The sequence below is a fragment of the Fusarium tjaetaba genome, assembly GCF_013396195.1.
Source record: "Fusarium tjaetaba strain NRRL 66243 chromosome Unknown NRRL66243_c0000030, whole genome shotgun sequence".
Lineage (NCBI taxonomy): Eukaryota > Fungi > Ascomycota > Sordariomycetes > Hypocreales > Nectriaceae > Fusarium > Fusarium tjaetaba.
In genome coordinates this window covers 1-19,504 of record NW_023501226.1, presented here as the reverse complement: position 1 = coordinate 19,504, position 19,504 = coordinate 1, and the positions used below count along the sequence as shown (strand labels likewise).

At 50.4% G+C, this 19,504-nt stretch overlaps 9 protein-coding genes across 9 annotated transcripts; 4 read left to right on the top strand and 5 right to left on the bottom strand.

Moving 5' to 3' along the window:
- Positions 1 to 174: 174 nt before the first annotated feature.
- On the top strand, positions 175 to 2,298 carry FTJAE_1574 (histone deacetylase 1 2; the record flags this gene model as incomplete). The annotated part of the gene is made up of 4 exons (XM_037347677.1): positions 175 to 369; positions 443 to 743; positions 794 to 1,335; positions 1,384 to 2,298. The coding sequence occupies 4 exons, from the start codon at positions 175 to 177 to the stop codon at positions 2,296 to 2,298; spliced, it is 1,953 nt and encodes a 650-aa protein (XP_037211142.1).
- A 572-nt stretch (positions 2,299 to 2,870) lies between these two features.
- FTJAE_1573 (uncharacterized protein) lies at positions 2,871 to 3,347 on the bottom strand (the record flags this gene model as incomplete). The annotated part of the gene is made up of 1 exon (XM_037347676.1): positions 2,871 to 3,347. One exon carries the CDS (start codon positions 3,345 to 3,347, stop codon positions 2,871 to 2,873), a length of 477 nt encoding a protein of 158 aa, XP_037211141.1.
- Positions 3,348 to 4,535: 1,188 nt separating this feature from the next.
- Positions 4,536 to 5,743, top strand: FTJAE_1572 (DNA-directed RNA polymerase III subunit RPC6; the record flags this gene model as incomplete). Its single annotated transcript, XM_037347675.1, has 2 exons — positions 4,536 to 4,801; positions 4,858 to 5,743. 2 exons carry the CDS (start codon positions 4,536 to 4,538, stop codon positions 5,741 to 5,743), a joined length of 1,152 nt encoding a protein of 383 aa, XP_037211140.1.
- A 429-nt stretch (positions 5,744 to 6,172) lies between these two features.
- On the bottom strand, positions 6,173 to 7,239 carry FTJAE_1571 (peptidyl-prolyl cis-trans isomerase mitochondrial; the record flags this gene model as incomplete). Its single annotated transcript, XM_037347674.1, has 5 exons — positions 6,173 to 6,359; positions 6,413 to 6,519; positions 6,570 to 6,739; positions 6,967 to 7,031; positions 7,094 to 7,239. 5 exons carry the CDS (start codon positions 7,237 to 7,239, stop codon positions 6,173 to 6,175), a joined length of 675 nt encoding a protein of 224 aa, XP_037211139.1.
- Positions 7,240 to 9,077: 1,838 nt separating this feature from the next.
- On the top strand, positions 9,078 to 10,862 carry FTJAE_1570 (cytoskeletal adaptor; the record flags this gene model as incomplete). The annotated part of the gene is made up of 4 exons (XM_037347673.1): positions 9,078 to 9,159; positions 9,215 to 9,246; positions 9,304 to 9,383; positions 9,440 to 10,862. The coding sequence occupies 4 exons, from the start codon at positions 9,078 to 9,080 to the stop codon at positions 10,860 to 10,862; spliced, it is 1,617 nt and encodes a 538-aa protein (XP_037211138.1).
- A 1,227-nt stretch (positions 10,863 to 12,089) lies between these two features.
- FTJAE_1569 (membrane-associating domain protein) lies at positions 12,090 to 13,108 on the top strand (the record flags this gene model as incomplete). The annotated part of the gene is made up of 3 exons (XM_037347671.1): positions 12,090 to 12,251; positions 12,308 to 12,707; positions 12,759 to 13,108. The coding sequence occupies 3 exons, from the start codon at positions 12,090 to 12,092 to the stop codon at positions 13,106 to 13,108; spliced, it is 912 nt and encodes a 303-aa protein (XP_037211137.1).
- Positions 13,109 to 13,574: 466 nt separating this feature from the next.
- FTJAE_1568 (C6 transcription factor) lies at positions 13,575 to 15,410 on the bottom strand (the record flags this gene model as incomplete). The annotated part of the gene is made up of 1 exon (XM_037347670.1): positions 13,575 to 15,410. The coding sequence occupies one exon, from the start codon at positions 15,408 to 15,410 to the stop codon at positions 13,575 to 13,577; it is 1,836 nt and encodes a 611-aa protein (XP_037211136.1).
- A 1,000-nt stretch (positions 15,411 to 16,410) lies between these two features.
- On the bottom strand, positions 16,411 to 17,206 carry FTJAE_1567 (Ctr copper transporter; the record flags this gene model as incomplete). Its single annotated transcript, XM_037347669.1, has 2 exons — positions 16,411 to 17,067; positions 17,135 to 17,206. The coding sequence occupies 2 exons, from the start codon at positions 17,204 to 17,206 to the stop codon at positions 16,411 to 16,413; spliced, it is 729 nt and encodes a 242-aa protein (XP_037211135.1).
- Positions 17,207 to 18,916: 1,710 nt separating this feature from the next.
- FTJAE_1566 (mei2-like protein) lies at positions 18,917 to 19,333 on the bottom strand (the record flags this gene model as incomplete). The annotated part of the gene is made up of 2 exons (XM_037347668.1): positions 18,917 to 19,124; positions 19,188 to 19,333. 2 exons carry the CDS (start codon positions 19,331 to 19,333, stop codon positions 18,917 to 18,919), a joined length of 354 nt encoding a protein of 117 aa, XP_037211134.1.
- Positions 19,334 to 19,504: the final 171 nt, after the last annotated feature.

The window sequence follows — 19,504 nt, the reverse complement described above, 5'->3', positions numbered from 1 at the left end:
GTCACATTCTACCAAACTCTTCTCTAAACTTTTCCCTCGATCATGCTGAGCTCTCCCTGAGCAATTCCCTATCGAAATACATATCCAAGATCCTCTTTTCGAGCACAAATTTGATCTAACCCTTTCTTTTACACCCGCTTTCCGAGATTCGCGACTCCACGAGTAGCCGCAGTCATGGGCGACGATATACGTGTCGAGCTCGGCTCGGTTGCGCTCAATGGCTCATCCCCCAAGAAGGTCGCTTACTTTTATGATTCCGACATTGGTAACTATGCCTATGTTACTGGCCATCCCATGAAGCCTCATCGCATTCGGTTGGCGCATAGCTTGATTATGCAGTATAATCTCTACCAGAAGATGGAGATCTACGTGAGTCCATTCTTGGTCCCCAACTCAACTCTAGGTGTAAACGAGTTTGGAATGTCATACTAACAGACTGCAGCGCGCAAAACCTGCGACTCGAGGCGAGATGACCCAATTCCATACCGACGACTACATCGATTTCCTACAAAAAGTCACACCAGACAACATGGACAGCTTTATGAGAGAGCAAGGAAAATACAACGTCGGTGACGATTGTCCCGTTTTCGATGGTCTATTCGAGTTCTGTGGTATCAGTGCAGGTGGTAGCATGGAGGGTGCCGCGCGACTGAATCGCCAAAAGTGCGACATCGCCATCAACTGGGCTGGTGGTCTTCACCACGCCAAGAAGTGCGAGGCCAGTGGTTTCTGCTACGTCAACGGTTTGTCTCTCCCATATATCCCAAGTACCACGGTCTAACACGGTATCTAGACATTGTCCTCGGTATTCTCGAACTCCTTCGATTCAAAAAGCGGGTCCTTTACATCGATATCGACGTGCATCATGGTGATGGTGTTGAGGAGGCTTTCTACACCACCGACCGTGTCATGACGGTTTCTTTCCACAAGTACGGAGAGTACTTCCCCGGCACTGGTGAACTTCGAGACACTGGTATTGGACAAGGAAAAAACTATGCTGTCAACTTTCCTCTTCGAGATGGTATCACCGATGTGTCCTACAAGTCCATCTTCCAGCCTGTCATTGAGAATGTCATGAAGTACTACCAGCCCGAGGCTGTTGTTCTCCAATGCGGTGGTGACAGTCTGTCTGGCGATCGACTCGGTTGCTTCAATCTGAGTATGGACGGCCACGCCAACTGTGTCAACTATGTCAAGAGCTTTAATCTCCCGACTCTTGTTCTCGGTGGAGGTGGCTACACAATGCGCAACGTCGCTCGAACTTGGGCTTTTGAGACTGGTGTTCTTGTGGGCAAGGAGATGGACCGAACCCTGCCCTACAATGAATACTACGAAGTAAGTTATCTGATCCTGTGTTGACAAGCCCCCACTAACGTGGTACAGTACTATGCTCCCGATTTTGAGCTGAATGTGCGATCCTCTAACATGGAGAACTCCAACAGCCGAGAGTACCTTGAGAAGATCACTGCTTCAGTCATCGACAACCTTCGACAAACCGGACCTGCTCCTTCAGTACAGTTGCAAGATGTACCCCGAAAGCCCTTCGGCGGTATGACTGATGAGGAGGAGGCCGAGTTGGATGACCTTGATGAGGATGAGAACAAGGATGTTCGCATGACCGAACATCGTTGGGACAAGCACGTTGAACACGACAACGAGTTCGAAGCCAGTGACGACGATGAGATGGCTCAGGCGCATGGTGCTACGCGCCAGAATGGTAACAAGCGCACATTTACCGATTATCGCAAGGGGGAAATGGAAGTCGATAATGCCGATGCTCCTCCTGCCAAGGTAACTAACGGTGCTTCCGCTGACGAACCTGCTGAGGGGCAAGCTGGCGAGGATGCTCACGATGTCAATGACGATACTATCGACGACATCTCAGCCCCGGCCCCAGCCGAGAAGGAGGCTCCATCCAAGGAGAGCGAGAAGCCTGATGAGCCCGCCAAGGAACCTGAAGCTAGTAAAGTGGATGGAGACGGTGATGTTGGCATGGAGGACTCGGCGGCTCCAGAGGAGACAACAATCAAGAAGGAAGAGGTCGAGCCTGAGGCACCCACAGAGCCTTCAGCGCCTACCGAGAAGGCCTCAAAAGACGAGCCTGCTGCCCAAGAGGCTACTGATTCCACCACGAAGGAGCCTACCACAGAACCTAAAAGCACCGAAGAAACCTCAGATAAGCCTGCAGCAGCACCTGAGAAGGCTCAGAGCGAACAACCCGACGATGCTATGGACGTCGATACGGAGAAGGATAAGCCAGAGCCACCTGTCGAGAAGAGCAAGAGCCCTGTAAACTAGGGGCTTCTGGGCAAAGCTGTCTTGATTTCTTAAGAGATAATTTCACATTACAAGAAAAAGCTCATGCCACGTGCACCTTTGCATGGAAGTAACCCTCCTTACGACACTCAACAAGCAAGAAGGCGAAAGCTTTGCATGTGAAGGAAGCACGTGGTCTGCAGTCAGGCGTTCCGGGCGCAGGGATAAAGACGATATGAAGGGACAGGCATCGAATTGTACAAGAGGGAGGAATTTCAAGGCTCGATGACACATAATTGGGATGCTGTCTTTATTATGATGTTTGATGTTTGTACTGAGTAGTTAAGTCACTAAAGCGAGTGAATTTCTTTAAACACTACAAATCACGATATCCTGAGCATGAGTGACGTGGGTGAATCTCAATTTTATTGAAGCATGAGTCTTAGCAATGATAAGTCTTTTTGTTGGGGAGTGACGTCTTGTCTATTCCAACCAAGAAACTTTAAACTGAACACACACAACTCAGTTTCTCCCGTAACTCGACTGCTGCCCTCATGATTGCTCCTCATTTCTCTCCTACTCTCAATCTTCCCTCCACGGATTTGTCCTAAAGTCTACTTGGTCTCAACACGGACATCGGTCTGACTCTGCCGCAGACTTGTCCCGTCATCGTTCTCGGGTGACTCATCGGCCAAAGGCTCAGTTGAACTCGGTGGAAGACCCATTGTCTGTGGGTGATTGTGCAGCGAACACATCATGTTCAGGAATGCTTCGTCTTGGCTCCACGGACAGTGGCTCTTCAGAAAGTTGTAGCGTTCGATTGCTCTGGCGTGTGAGGCGAGCTCCTGGCTCAAGTGCGCGAATCTGTCGCATCTGACAGATGACTTTGCGGAAGAAGCATCCTCCTGTGTGCCTTTCTTTGTGCTTTGAGTGTTCGTTTCATTTGCTGAGGTGTCGTCGCTTGAAGTGCCGCTCTTTGAAGCGTCATCATTCGAGATACCTCGATTGTGGTCTCCAAACATGTGGTCAAACTCGGCCATAAAAGCTGCGACTTCTTGATCGATTTCTTCTCTTTCGGCAGCTGAAAGCATTTTGAGGATACTTTGTTGTAGATTATGCTCAAGGGATTCGTTCATTTAATACTAAATTTGGGTTGGCTTAATGTTGCGGTTCGTGAACTTCGACAGTGATGATATAGTTGGAAAGTGTCAACGACGTAATGTTTTCGAGGAAAGAGATGAGATTTTTCGATAGTGAAGAAGAAAGGGACAACTCCCGATATATAGTCGAGTTGTTAAACTTTCTATGTCGAGGTTCTTATGATGAGTTGATACGACCTTTCACGATCCTAGAGTTTATTTCTGAGATGATGGAAGCCTAAACCTTCACATCGAGTGGCATTTTCGCGGCCGTGGCGAGTTTTCTCAATAGTTAAAATACAGTCAATATCGAACTTCATGGTGTATTGTTAATGCCTTGGTATTATGTTGCTTTACTATACAGTCAGGCCTTTAGTCAGTCTCATTTGTTGGACATAGAAGAGTGTGTGTTTAGGAGACAAGCAGAATGTACAAATGGAACTTATATAGAGAGGTAGATGCGACCATAAAGTGAGCGGTATGATGATCTCGGTGACCCGTATGTGTCATGGCCTATTTAGGAAGAAACATGAGCCATAGATGCATGGTGTATGGATGGTTTCTGGCTTGAATCATGCCTCAGGTTAAGACTCTGAACGATATCACACAGCTTTAGATCAGATTTCACATGATTCATATAAGCCTAACTGAAAGACCCTCAGATTATAGCATAAAACTATAATATCAGACACAGGTCAGCTCACAACTTCAGAGGTATTCAAACTCTCATGACAATGAAGCTCTAGGGTGGCTGATGGTAGTATTCACAGATGGTGGGGGACCGGGACGTTGATAAGATACCCCACATTCCGCATGCACTGCCGACATTCCGCCGGGTCGACTCACAGGGAAGGTGGAACCTAAAACCTATTGTTCAGTAATAAGGTAGCAGGGTAGGGGACGAGCTACACTTTAGCGTCGACTGCGGGGGACTCAAAAATAATTATTTCCAACCTAACCCAGCCGCTTCTACTTCAAGAAGCCCATCGTCATCCGTCTTCTTTCTCACATTCTCTTACTCGCCACTCGCTATTTTATGTCAATGTAGCATCAAATATAATCAGATCTTTGACTCTTCTTACCAAATCCTCCCTCCTACGACAATTCTATTCCTCTTGTCGCATCCTCGCTTGACTCACAATGCCCACCCCCGCGCCCGCCGAGGGCGACGCCGCGACGGCCAAGCTCGGCGTCTGGAAGCAGGCCCTCTACGATCGATGTCGCGAGTCTGGGACCGACATGTTCTCCCAGGATGACCTTTTGCGCCTCGACGTCATTCCCAACAGAGACCTCATGCTGCTCGCCCGTGTCGTTCAATCCCTCACAGATGACAAGCTTTTCATCACCATGCGCGAGGCCTCGGGCCAAGTGCTATGGAAATGGCGCGACTCTGAAGAAGCCCACAAGTGCGTAGAAATACCTCTGGAACACTCCATCAAGCCCGTGGCTGACAATTGGCTAGGTACAAGCAGTGCTCGACCGACGAACAGGTCATGGTCTACTCTCTCATCGACGACTCGGGCGGCGACGGTATCTGGTCGCAGACGCTACAGAAGCGACTGAACATGCACGACTCGGTCCTCAAGAACGCACTCAAGCAGCTCCAGGCAAAGGGTCTAATTGCGCCCTTCAAGAATGTCGAACACCCGAACAAAAAGATGTTCATCAAGGCCTCCATACGGCCTAGCGACAGAGCCACCGGCGGCCCGTGGTACACCGATCAGAACTTTGATGAGGCCTTTATCGAAGACCTGCAGCGAGTTGTATATGATTTTATCAAGCGTCAGAGCAGCTATCACAGCACACACGGGGGAGGTGCTGCGCGGACGCAAGTTCCCAAGAAAGGTGTCGTGAAAGGTGGCGTGGAAAGGGGCAAGAAGCGAGATGCTAGTCACATAGATGAGCCCCCAGCGAAAGCCACCAAGATATCTCCTACGGCGGCCGTCAAAAAGGACGCCCTACTTCCTCTGCCTGCTGGATACACAGGCTATCCGACCGTACGCGACATCGCTCGTCTCCTCTCATCAAGCGGCATCACCCACAACACCATCCTTTCCGAGCACGATGTACAGAAGCTTGTCGACGTACTTGTCTGGGACAACCTCATCGAGTCGGTCAAAGTTGCTGGAAAGATTGGCTACCGCGTATCTCGCATCGCCAAGCAGTCTTTAGAAAGCTGGGCTGGTCGAGATGATCCTACTGGCCGTGAAGGCGGTCCCGAGCCTATCATCAGTGCCTTCACCGAAGCTCCCTGTGGACGTTGTCCCGTGTTCGAGATCTGCGAAGAGGGCGGTCCTGTAGGCCCCAATAACTGTGAATATTTCAAAAGGTGGTTGGGCGTTGAATAGAGCATGAGTGCAGATTTTGCATGTCGATACGATAAGTATGGGTCACTGATACCTGCATTTTTCTGACGGAGAACGGAGTTATGGTCTGGAAGAAGGCTTTTTGTATATAGGGATAACAGCAAAGGCGTAGAAGGACAAGCGAAGGCCATTTAGAATGCAGCCAAGCGCAATGGTCGCAGCGATCATCAATCAATTTTACCAAGTAGAGCTCTAGAATGAGCTGTCCGGCGGTATTTCAAGAATCAATCATTCACATCATGATAGTATCAAATGGAAATGCGTGTGGGGTTAAATGGTTGACATTGCTCATCAGCTAAGCTAGTCTTTTATGCCAGCTTGCGAAAATCCAGCTATTTATGCTAGTCCTCATTCAGTTTTGTAATGTGCTCCCAAATCCCATCCCGTTGTCTTGTCCTTAATAGGAGCTTTTTACAGCTCACCAGAGTCGACAATGGTGGCACGCTTCTGGTACTTGACAGCACCGCTGCCGGAGCCGGTAGCCTCAAGAGCTCTGACAACGTTCATGGACTCCTCGTCAGCGACCTCGCCGAAAACGACGTGGCGACCGTTGAGCCAAGAGGTAACAACAGTGGTGATGAAGAACTGGGAGCCGTTGCTGGGAACATTGTTAGTCTAATTGAATATGTAGTCAGGAGTGAAATTGCTTACGTGTTGGGACCAGCGTTGGCCATGGACAACAGACCGGGGCGGTCGTGGGTGAGCTTGAAGTTCTCGTCGGCGAACTTCTCACCATAGATGGACTTGCCACCAGTGCCCTTGATCGTGTTAGTATGCGCATGGGAGGTTTAGGGTGACAGAAACGTACGTTGCCACGGGTGAAGTCACCACCCTGGAGCATGAAGTCGGGGATGATTCGGTGGAAAGAAGAACCCTTGTAGCCGAAACCCTTCTCGCCAGTGCAGAGAGCACGGAAGTTCTCAGCGGTCTTGGGGACCTCCTTGTCGTAGAGGTTGAAGTTGATGCGACCACGCTGGCCTGGAGAGAAGGAATGTTAGCATTGATGCAACAGCAAGCGGAGCTCAAGCAGAGAACTGATGATGCGAGGTGATGACGAATGCTATGGATGTAGATCCAAATGCCGCAAACATCAGACCATCGTGCATCTCTCGAGGTATCGAGCCGAAGGGTAGGATAGCTGCATCTGCAGCTTGCCGTCTCGGATCGTTGAGGATAATGGCATCGGGGAGGAATCAACAACTTACTCTGAACGGTGGAGGTTGGCTTGCCGTTCTGGAAGACGGGGCCCTCCCACTCAATATCGAAGAAACTGATCAGAGTTAGCAGATGGCGACATCAATGCGATGATTGACAGGGCATGAGATGACTTACACCTTGTTACCCATGACTGCGGATGAAGCTGAGAAGAATCTAACGGATTTGATTGTGTTGGAGAGTTGAGGAAGAGAAGAAGAAGTTCTCGCTGCAGAGAAGCAGTTATGGCGGGGTAGGAGGGGCTTGAAGAGGGAGGGTCTCATTTTGAGGAAGCTGGAGGGGCAAAGCGTTAGCGTGGGCCGTTGAAGCCAATCGAAGCGCGTAGAAAGTGTGAAAGAGTGGAGCAGTTGATCGAGAGGCGATCACGTGAAGTGATCCTGAGAGCTTCCTCTCGCTGTTTTGGCTGTTGCAGTTGTACCTAGAGAGCCCGCTAGGCCATGAGGTCACCGTGGTGGCTATGGCCACAGTGGGGCGGGGGAGGGGGAGCTTTGCAACAGCTAAGGTTCTGGCTCTGTTGATCAATGATGAATCCATCAATCAATACAGCAAGCGAGAGCTGACGAGCATGGCATGGCATAGCTCTGACCGCCATTACCTACAGCCATGCCATGCTATGCCATGCCAGACATTGCAAATAGCGCAAGCACGCGCATTGAGAAACAACAAGACCACATTGGACTGTGCTGTGGACTCAATGGCTGGCTCTGGCTCGCTCGCCCTACCCGTCAAAGCTTCAAAGGGGCTATCCTTGGAGCTGATGGAGGTTGTCCGGGCCACGTCAAGCAGGCAACGTATCGTATCGTGCTGGACTCACACACTCCTCTCTGGTCTGTCTGGCTGCAGCAAGTCTTGTATGTACTTGACTGTACATAGTACTTGGCCCCTCAAACCACCAGTCCAGAAAGTCGCGTCGAGTCAGTGGCCCGATACGCCCGAAGTGCAGCAGACTTTTGCCAAAGCATCACCCCCATTGGAGGGGACATGGGATACGGCCACCCCGGTGGATTGCATGGGCCCTCCACCTCGAGTCTCATGTAATGTACCAGTATCCAGTCCATTAATCAACCCGTGGGCAGAAGTGACCATTCCAATGCATTTTGAACAGTCAGACGCCGGGAAAAGAAGCTCCCCTCCCTCCGCAGGACCGGGGGGCGACCAAGACCAGCACCAGGCAAGCTCAAGCTGGCAGTGAGGAACAAAGGCGAGAAGAAGCCGACAATACCGGTATTGGGCCGATCAGCTGGCTTTTCCAAGATCCCAATCCGGGTCAGAATAATACCATTGATCCAAGAGAGGTGCTCAGATGGGCCAATGTTTGCCTCAAAGGCGTCATGCTTCTCTCCCCTCTGTAGCGTGCACTACAGCTTGAGAGCTTGCCCAGAGCTCTCTGTGGTAGAACAAAGGCAAACGCGGCAGGGGAAACAATTGAACTTGCACGTACCTTGAAGACTAATACGCTTGGGGAATTGGCTTGATAGTACAGAAGATGTAGATTTAGATAGATAGAATTACAGAAAACTGGTGATGTACGTGCTGAGGTTGGTCTTTTGGACTGATCTCGAGAAAGGGAAGATAAAAGTTTGGACCAGCTTGACGTCTGGTATCCAATTCTAGCGCCGTGACTGGCCCTCTAGGGCCCTCTTCAGGCCTGAAGTCTAAGGTTGTATGGCGGGGACTAGAGGTTTCCATCCATGAATGTTTCCAGATGAGTTAAAGTGTCTGCTACTGGGTAGAAGCTCGGTTTCTGGCTCTGAAACTGTAACATATGCCAATTAGAGCACAGGAGATGGACCGGAAATTCAATTGTATTTTCAGATCAGTGTTGCAGGCCCTGAATGAATGTTCAACTCCATAACCTCTATATCCTCATACAGGAATGTTGATAGCATCACGTGATTAGCCATGATCCATGCTGACGTTGGGCTCTGGGAAATGTCCAAGTGTCCACCATGGCAATAGCGCAGCAAGGGGCATCTTGAACTCCAGATACTCCGTTCAATTCCATTACGAATCCCTTCAGGAGCATCATCAACGGCTCCGCGTCTTCTGCGCTCATCCTTCGACTTTTCTGCTGGCTTTCATCTTCTTGGACTAATTCACCATGGATATTAACGATTTGAAGAACACAGTCTCCAACCTGACCTTGTATGACCTCAAGGCAGGCTTTCGGAAGGCCCAGAATGGTACCCCCTTTTAGCGATCACCTAATGCGCGTCATAAGTTACTGACGATGTCCAGCCGTTATGAACTTTACCGAGATGGAGGCCAAGGTTGGTTGAGCTCTGCGCGACAACAGACCCGGACATCGTCGACTTACCCATCTTCAGGTGCGAGAAGCAACGAATAACGAGCCATGGGGTGCTTCATCGACACTCATGCAAGAGATTGCCAATGGAACATTCAATTAGTACGCTCGCCGCAATATTGAGCAATATCCAAGACCAACTGTTGACTGTGAGCCAGCCAAACCCTTAACGAGATTATGCCCATGATCTACCGTCGCTTCACCGAGAAGGCTGCCGAGGAGTGGCGTCAAATCTACAAGGCCCTCCAATTACTCGAGTTTCTTATCAAGCACGGTTCCGAGCGCGTTATCGACGATGCTAGAGGACACATCTCGCTTCTTAAGATGCTGCGCCAATTTCACTTTATCGATCAGAACGGAAAAGACCAGGGCATCAACGTGCGCAACCGAGCCAAGGAGTTGGCCGATCTTCTTAGTGACGTGGATCGCATCCGGACCGAGCGCAAGAAGGCGCGTGCAACCAAGAACAAGTACACCGGAGTTGAGGGTGGTGCGACCTTTGGAGGTGGCTTCTCAAGTGGCAGCTCTGGTCGTTATGGTGGTTTTGGCAGTGAGAGTGCTGGCTACGGCGGTGGTGGTAGCAGCGGCGGCCCTGGCAACTACGGCGGATACTCTGGTGGTGTCTATGGCGATGGTGGTGGTTTCGGAGGTCAGTCTGATGACTGGCGAGGTGATGGCGCTGCCAGCCGATCCGAGCGATTTGAGGAATACGATGAGTTCGACGAGGGCGAGAGACCAGCTGTCAGCTCATCAAGAGCTGCTGCTAAGCGACCCGAGCGCACTCCTGTCAAGAAGGCCGCTGAGCCTCCCAAGAAGAAGGAACCCGAGGTTGATCTCTTCTCTTTCGATGACCCTGCTCCAGCATCGTCTGCAGCACCAGCTTTGGCCCCAAGCAACACTGCCGCCGCTCCTGCGCAAGACGACGACGACGAGTTCGACGACTTCCAGTCAGCTACCCCTGCCCAGGCAGCACCATCCAACAACTTTATGCAAAGCCCTGCTGTGACAGCGACGGCCTCCTCAACCGCCCAGTTTGTTGCTCCCCAACCTCAATCGGCTCCTCAGCAAGCTGACATTAGCCACATGGTTAGCATGGCGTCCATCTCGCCTGCACCAAGTGCCTCAGGAACTCCCGGGCCCAACTACTCTGCCTTTAGTATCCCTGCTGCCCCTGCGGCACAGGCTCCCAAGCCTGCTGCCTTCCAACAGACTGGACCCAACTACTTCAGCTCTGTCCAAGCACAGACAGCAAAGACCCCAACAACATCTGCCTTCTCAGGCATGGGAAGCGCCTCTAGCGCTGCGCCCAGCGGCCCTACTACTATGGCTAACATGAAGCCCGTTACTAGCCCATCAGCCAAGCCAGCGCCCGCTGCTGGTGGAGATGCCTTTGGAGCTCTCTGGGGCAAGGCCAGTGGAGGCGTCAAGAAGCCAGAGACACCCAAGACTGGACCCGCAATGGGCCAACTTGCCAAGGAGAAGAGCAGTGCTGGAATCTGGGGAGCCCCAGCAGCTCCATCTTCCAGCGGCAGTGCTCCTCCCAAGACCGGCGGATCTGCTATGGATGATCTCCTTGGTTAAGCTTATGTGCTGAAATCTATCTTGAGAATGGTGGATCATAACCTGGAACTGAGACGACGGCTGGGGCACTAATGCCTCTGCTGATTGAGCGGGCTTGAGAATGTACAGAATAATAAGCAGTGGGACAGCATGTTTGTATTCATGATAGGATCCTAGATAGGCGTCTGGCGCAACAAAATGAACTGACATGTCATGTCGCTCTATTTTCAGCCAACTTGAACTTGGCCTGGCTGGCCCCTGTGGTAGGCCACCAGCATTAGATCGATTATGCTGTGTCAGGTGAAAAGTAACCAACGATGGATTCACGTCGATCATTGTGAACCACACAAGATCAGATCAACAGCCGAGATCGATCCTGGACCGGATCAGTTGCTGTTGCAGTAGGACGACTATCCCGGAATAACTTGCAACAGTGGACTCATAATCTTCACCCACGCAATCTCGCCGTGTATGCGACCTCATTCTAAACAAAGGAGCCTCATCCGGGCCAACGAACCGTATTTCCCCAAGAACGACTCTCACCCAATCATGACCATGTCGATGTTTTCTGAAACACCAGCCGCTCTCTCCCCTGCGCGGCTATTGCTATTCATCCAACATCCCTGCTCGTCTAAGCGCCGCCACAACGTTAAGCCTCTGAAGCCTCATTGGCCGACGAAACCCAACGCCCAGGAACAGCAAGAGAATTGCTGTATCATGTTGTTGAACCGGCAGGGTTGAGATGATCGTCTGTGGGAGAGCGTGAAGCGCGATGGCGGCTGGTAGCAGGCGGTTGCTGTAATTGGAAACGAGGCTAGACAAGGTACTACCCATGAACTGAGTGTGTTATTCTTGTATCTTGGAAAGGTTTGTTGACTTTGGATTTGTGTATAAAGACACGGAGTATCGGGCTGGTTGAGATATCCTTTTCTCTTCATCAAACAACTCCAACAGCAAACACTCCAATTTCTCTCTCTTTTCCTTTTGTCTCATTTCCTTAGTTTCCTTTGTCCTCTCTTGGGTTTTTCTTCTTACTCACGACCAGACGAATCTCATAACGAATTCCTTTCTTTCTTTTACAAGTCCATCTCTCGCCTCTTCTTTGGGCGGGCCATTCACTTAGACAAAATAACTTCCTCAGCCCCCTCCATCCCTTTCTACGCCAAAAACTTTCCTTTGCGCACAGCTGGCTCGTCGCGCCCTCGTCTCTCTCTAGACACAGAATCTGTTGGAGCCCTCAAGCCCAAGATGCAGCCTGCTCTCGGAGCCCTCGGGCACACCTGGACTGCCATGCGAGCCATGGAGTTCATCTCTCTGATCACCATCATCGGATTGACTGCCAACTTCATTGGTGAGATGGTCAACGCTGATTATGCGGCGCCTTCTGCCTTGATTGGAACACTGGTTGTTGTAAGTTGGCTTGTATATGTGGTGTGATCGAAGAGTGGTAGACTAACATGGTATAGGCTTGCATCTCAACCCTTTACATCGCCATCTCTTACATCCTCTACTGGGATGGCATGCTTCCTCTCCTCCTCTCGACTGGTGCTGATATCATGCTTCTCGTCGCATGCATCGTAGTCGCCTGCACTGTCGGCAAGCCCGTCAGTTACCTCTCATGCCCCAAGTTTCCATCAGACGGCAACACAGCCAACTTTATCAACTCCCTCTTCCACAACGTCTACCACTCCCGTGGCAACACTTTCGCCTGGGTCGACCCTGACAAGGCTTCGTGCTACCAGATCAAGTCCATCTGGGGCCTCAGCATTGCACTCTGCGTGCTGTTCGCCTTCTCTGCCATCACCTCCGGATGCCTCTGGAAGCGAACAAAGGGTACCTCTCGCCCTGCCCCCAAGGACATCGAGGGTTGAGGGTGCGGCCGTGAGGGGCAGGTCAACGCCCTGGGCATCAGTCTAGGACCGCATGTGATGGCCCAGGAGCGAAGTCTGGGGACCATGGCCATGGCGAAGCGGTTCGACAGCGACTCTTCTGATGCTGAGAGCGCACGCCAGCCGTGGTGTCCCCCGCCCCCCACGGCGCCTGTCCGAGTAAAGAGAAAGGAAGTGCCACAGCCTCTGCAACATCTTCCTCCTTTGCCTCCAGTTCCGGTATCACCAGGACGTATGAACGATAGTGGGCCGAAAAGTCCTCTCGAGAGGGTCTGGTCGAAGCGCAAGACCCTGCTAGAGCGAGTAGAGGGTTGGTGGGATCTTGATCTGCTCGAGAAGAGACAGACACTCTTCGGCGGGAAAAGAGTTCAGGGGTAATCGTGTTTTTGGAATATAATAGATTGGACGGTTTGCTTTGCTTTTCGGATTATGGAAATGAGTGTTTGGGAACACCTGGGTAATGTCTACTGGTTAGATCGGCTTCATCATCAGAAAATGAATAAAAACGGGATTTGGGTCAACATAGATTGTTCAACCATCAACCGTTGTATCAACATACCTTGTGATCTATGACGCCTGGCCATAATAACCGTTGCTGACAGAATACGAGACAGATAAACACAAAAGGTTTGAAGACGAGGCTGAGTATAGAAGCTAGGTGCCGCCTCGAAAGAGTTGTCTCGAATTGTAGTAAGAGGTGACACTTGGGAATAAGACACGAAAAGCCAATTCATATATGTTCCTCCGCAAATGACGAAAATGAAGTGAGTCCCTTTCACAGTAGAAATTGAGGCAAAGAAATATTCATATCCTGAACAAATTAACGAACTCACTCCCAAGGGTATCAAATCAGCAAAACTCCGTGTCCTAGAATCTGAAGACACTTGGCCACATCCCAACTCTCATCAATCTGATCTCGCCTCGCCCACACCTTCTCCATAACTTCAAGCGCCTCTCTGATGGTGCCGAACACACTGACCGGGCCCAGACGCTCCACCATTGCGCGATACTTATCCTCGTCTTCAGGGGGCGAAAGGCAACCTGCGATACAAAAGGGCCACACTAGAGTTCGGAGGCAGACGTTGGTTGGAAGGGTCGTAAGGAGTTCTGTCATACGGGAAACGGAGGTTTGGATCTCTGGGCAAGACGGTTGCCAGCCGGATATGACGACGTGAAGGTATGTGAGCGCTGCTTGGAGCCAGATCATGTTATTGACCGCAAGGCCAGGGGCTTGTTTGGTATCAACACCGTAGCCGTAATTTTGAGTAGGATTTGCCACAACGCTTATCACGGGATCGAAGAAGGGGCCCGATGTTTGGATCTGCGCTTCAATTACACTGAGTCCCCCCTTGATGGCGTCTTCCATGATTTTGCCTCGCTGAACCAACTCATTTATTGATAACGAGTTCTTTTTCTTCTGGTCCTTCTTCCAAGCATCGAGTGCCGCAATGTCACCAATGATCTGCACAACCCAGTTGTTGAGACCAACATAATCTTCCATGAAGAGTGAGCCCGAGATCCGAACTTCATGTGGGTTGGTGTAAGTTTTGCAACTGGGCATAATGTTATCTTGGTACTTCTGAAGGCGTGGCGCCTGCTCGAGTGTAATGCTGGATATGACATCGATGTAGAGGACATTGGCTGTAAAGAAGCGAAGGGCAGCTTGATTAGTGCTGAAGGGTCTTCGGATACCCATCTCTGGCGGTGGCCAACGGTAGCTGTAGAGAGCCTCCAATGTCTCGCCCCATTTCTCTGACTGCGGGAGGATTTGTTGGAACATGGTAATAGCGGCATCGAGGTGCATCTTCCAGTGGTCCTTGTTACTCGTTGAAACCTCAAAGATGAGCATCTGTAGGATAGCTTGTAGAACAAGGAGACGATCTCGGACGCCGGCACAGGAGACCTTGTGGTTGACAGCGGTCATCTCACGCTGCAGTTCCCTCAGACCCATCTCAAGTTGAGACTGCAATTGATGAACCATTCGGTTTGTGCACTCCTGATGCTCGACTGCGCCATTGGCCATGACTATGCTGAAGAAGTACGAAGTAAGGGACACAGCTGTATGCCAGACGGACTTGTTGCTTTGGAGCACGTCGAGTACCCAGCCACGACCGCCGGCCAAGATGGGAGGGCGGTAGAAGGGAAAGAGATAAGGGAAGACGTAGTCGAGGTAGATCATGATGAAGTGAATCTCGGTACTGGCGCCAGTTGAGCTGCTGGAATCTTCAGTCGGGACAGAGAAGTGACTGTGCCATGGCATATCAGGGGGCGAGGCACCGCTGGTGTTGCTAGAAGCAGGCGTCGATCCAAACTCATGGCCCGAAGCAGGATCCGTGTCGGATGCAGCGGACATGGCAGCGTCATGAGGCTGCTGTTGGCTTTGGCCCTCATTCTGGAGTGTAACATTGCGAGTGCCGGCTTCAAGCATCTCCATATACTTGCGATCGCGACGCTGACTGGCCTGCTTCTTGACCTGAGCCTTGATCTTCTCAGCCATGGCTTTCTGCTTTGGTCCACCGTCCATCCATTCTGGCTTTTCCTCATCAAAGAAACAACTGATCTCAAGGGCGCCACACGCATCACAGACAGGACGCTTCTCATCGCATTTCTTGCGCCGGAGACGACAGGTCCAGCAGCCTGCGTTGGAGCGCACCTTTGAGGACATGAGATGGCGAAACATGATGGCTGGGTAGATGGACCCCTGAGCCTGAGCCTGAGCCTGAGCCTCTGTAGTAAAGATTTGATGGAAGAGCAGTCAGTCCGGTATAAGTAAGTGAGTCGTGGTGGTGCTGAAGATGGAAATGGAGATGGAGATGGGAGTGTGATTAATAAAGCTGTTGCATTTGATCAAAGTTGCGAGTTAGGTCGAGACTCGAACGGGGGCTTCTCAATTGGGTTAGTAGGACAACCCCCATGTTGAGGATCGACAGGTTAACGCCAATCGAAATTGGGGGACATCCACTTCCTTGCCAAGATAATTTGTCAGCCAATTCTGTTTCTATGTATCTCGATCAGACTACATCTTTGGTTGATAACTGGCAGACAAGAACCTCAGAGAGTAAGAAAACTCAAGCCTCGAGACATAGGGTATCGAGATAAACTTAGCAAAGGGTCCCCTAAACTCATCTTGAATTATATTAGCTTACCTAAATATCCTTTTTGTCATTTAGAGTCTAGCTCCTGAGTTTTCTTTCCTCCCCTCGATGAAACAGGAGACGTAAATGTCTCGTTTAGTTTAGTAGAATGGGAGACTACCATCAACAAGACACCGGTGTCCAAGATCAAGCCAAGAAGGCCTCTTGGCAGGCCATTGTCGACATACACCTAAAGCTCTGACTAGCCGCAGCGAACCGGGCCTCGAGGAGCAAGAAAACATCAGACCTTGATCCTAAATGAGAAAAGAGACTTTTATTAACTTAGTATAAGTTTAGGATACCTTTGCTCAGTTTAGGATACCTTTGCTCAGTTTAGGATACCTTTGCACAGTCACGTCAACACATATTGATACAATCAGACCCTGTTATTATATGCTAATAGCCTAATATCAAGTATAAAGAATGCGCCATAACCCGCACGCACGCACGCACGCCCGCCCGTCTCCTCTACCAGCTTGAAAACAAGCAAATATCGAGCTTCCTCCAACCTTTTTTTGCCCAAGTCTTTGACCAATCCCACATTCCCTAAACATCACAACAAACCCCAGGCTGCTGGAACACACGCTGATAAGCATTTGGTTTGTTAGTTTCGGTCTGGGGATCGCGCCCAAAGATAACGCAGCCAAGGTAATGGCCGACTATGATACAGAGAATGACGTAACCATTAAAGGAAACAGCCATCAGTATGAGGCCATAGGCAATGGTCACCTGTAACACGTACAATAAAGACCGGATCAAGGCATGCTCAACGCGGCGATGGAAAAAAGGGGGAACGCGGTTATTGGGGCCAATAGCGGAAGCAGGACGACCAGCCACAGGTTGAGCATCAGCGGGTTGAGCAGATCGAGCGGATTGAGCAGATCGAGCGGATTGAGCAGATCGAGCGGATTGATCATCCGCAGATTGAGCATCAGCGGGTTGAGGACCGGCGGATTGGGCAGGAACAGGCTGAGCGGCAACGGGTTGAAGGGGGCCAAGTTCAATAGCAGGAAATTCTCGAGGATCGCCGACGTCTCTGGCGAATGTGTGGCGGTCCCATTCTCTAGAGACACGGCGTACGAATTCAAATAGCAATGCCACACCGAAGGCGCCAAAGCAGGTCAAGGCGAATAAGGCTGCGGAACTTATGTACCACCCCTCAGAAATAAAGCAGGCACCAATAGTGTTCCAGTTCCAGAGCATCTGTGGGAGGTGTTATCAGCTGTGATGCTCGAGGTGAAATTGATGAGAAAAGGATGGAATAACTTACGTTGTTTCTCAAGCAGGATTCAAACTCCTCCAACCTGGAGGCGGCGAGGGTAGTTGTAGAAGCTGGATGCATTGTAACGGAGGGAATAATGTTGCAAAGCTATAGCAAAGTGATGAAGTTTTGTTTGATGATCTCTTGATGAAAGTTTGATTGTTGAAGCAAGTGGATGATGATGGAGGAGAAAAACAAGGTCAAGATTCGAAAGGACGGTAGGTAAGGTAAGGTAACCTGCCTTCCCCTGGGCATCACCACAGTCATCTACAATCGCCTTTAGTCACACCTTCCACAAAACCCGACGACATGAATGCAGTGTTTTGAGGAGATGACGACGGGAGTCAGGAGAGAGGCAGCTTGGCATACCTACCTGCCTTACCTAGGTACCTAAATGTAAACGAGTTACGTACCATGGGCTCAAGACTTTGATGCAAGGATCGTGACTGTGTTGCGATTTAGGGGGGACAGGCGTTTATATCACGCCGAGATTCATTGGTAGAACTAGGTACCTAGGTAGGTAGGCTAGGAGATGAAAGAAAACTCAAGACCTCGATCCCAAGTGATAAAAAGACTCAGGTAAATTTACATAAATTTAGGATACTATTATTAAGTTTAGGATATCTTTTGCTGAGTTTATTTTAATACCCTTTATTAAGGTCTAGTGTTTTCTTGCTCTTGGAGGCTAGGGTCAAGGATGGTTACAAGGACCAGCCAGTTCGTCAATAACTTTATTTCAACGTTCGTCGTCGTTTTTAGTGGATGAGAGACATGTGAAAGCTTGGCAGTCTTCATTGCACGATTGGACGTCTGCACCATTAACTTGATATCTACAAGAAAAGACACGAACAAGTATCGAGATGGTGTGAGATATATGCAGTAAAGACTGTCCATGCTCCTCTTGTGAAGGATGGGCACGGATAAATATCAAACATCCTCAACACCACATAATTACATAACTACCAGCTCACAAGATCATCTTGGAGTTGGAGCTTCGTGCAACAACGCCAACGGACCCCTCGCCATTAGTGGCCAAGGCAACCTTGGTAGGTATGCAATGTTGTAAATGATGGCGTCATTTGACACTGCAGCCTGACACTTGTGCCGGCCGATTCAAGTCCCTTCGCCCGCCCCTGAGGCATCAACACTCTTCCACCAGATTCTACGTAATGCTCGTAACCCCGGGAGACGGACTGGCAGTAAACAATGGAAGAGTGTCTGACTACGGTGCATGAAGGGTTTGTGAATTATTGATTTGTGGTTGCACAATGCTCGAGTGTTTGCCCTGCCCTAAGCTTCCCACCAAACGAGCTCACCAGTGGAATAAACAATGACTGCGGGCTCGATGCATTTGTTCTTGGGTGGTCAGGAGTGAGATTGGTGAGAGTATGGGAGGGAGAGTGTACATGAATGGATTTGCCTAGTAAAACACGCCTAGATTGGGCTTGCTACACTGAGGTGTCCACGGGAAAAGGACTGACGACACTGCTCAATTTTAGACTTCAAGCGCACTGAGCGGTGACTCAAAAAAATCAATCACATTAAGCAAATTCTAAGGAACGTAGGGATATAGAGATGAAGGCATTCACGTCAGAGATGGTCAAGTTTGGGTCTAGTTGATGTATTGTGCGTGTCTCGAAGAGGCAGCCTCGTTAAAACCGCTTCATCTACTGTACTACTGGCCCCAGTTCAATGTCGTAACCGTCATCCGCGACTCCCAACTCCCGAGACCCTTCGCTATTGTGACTGTCGTAAACTCATGAATTCGTTGGTTGTCTAGGAATGGTCGATTTAGATTTGGTTGCTTGTCTGGGTCCCATCCCAGATCCCACCGCCATCTTGGGCAGCAGCAGCCTTTTGCTTCTCGTGGAGCTCCCGAGCCTCTTCGACCGAGACACCGAACTGAGTTGTCTGGGGCAACATGTGAGCACCATAAACCGAGCGCCGGGCGGCCACCATCACGTCCATCGAGCGCTCGATTTTGTGCTCGGTTCCGTCACTGCTCAAACATGGGTTAGTTCCATCATGGGTGGACGACGAGGAGAGTCGAAGATGAACTTACACTCGCTGGACCTGGGCGAGTCGCTCCTCGTGAGCGACGTTGGCGGCAGCGGTAGTAGCGGCGGCATCCTTTGCCAGGAGGCGACGGACCTTGATCTTCGCAAAAAACTTGCGTACCTTAAACTTGATCTTGGCGACTTTGCCCATGATGAATGCGATTCAGGACACAGAGGGAATGCTGAGGGCAAATGTGAGATGCTGGAAGGGGAGACAAAGGAGCGTGAAGTGAAGTGACCCGAAGGGAAACAACACAAAGAGAAGGGAGACATACCTTGGAAGAAGAGCAAATGTAACTGTGAGAGCAAAGTGACTCTAGGT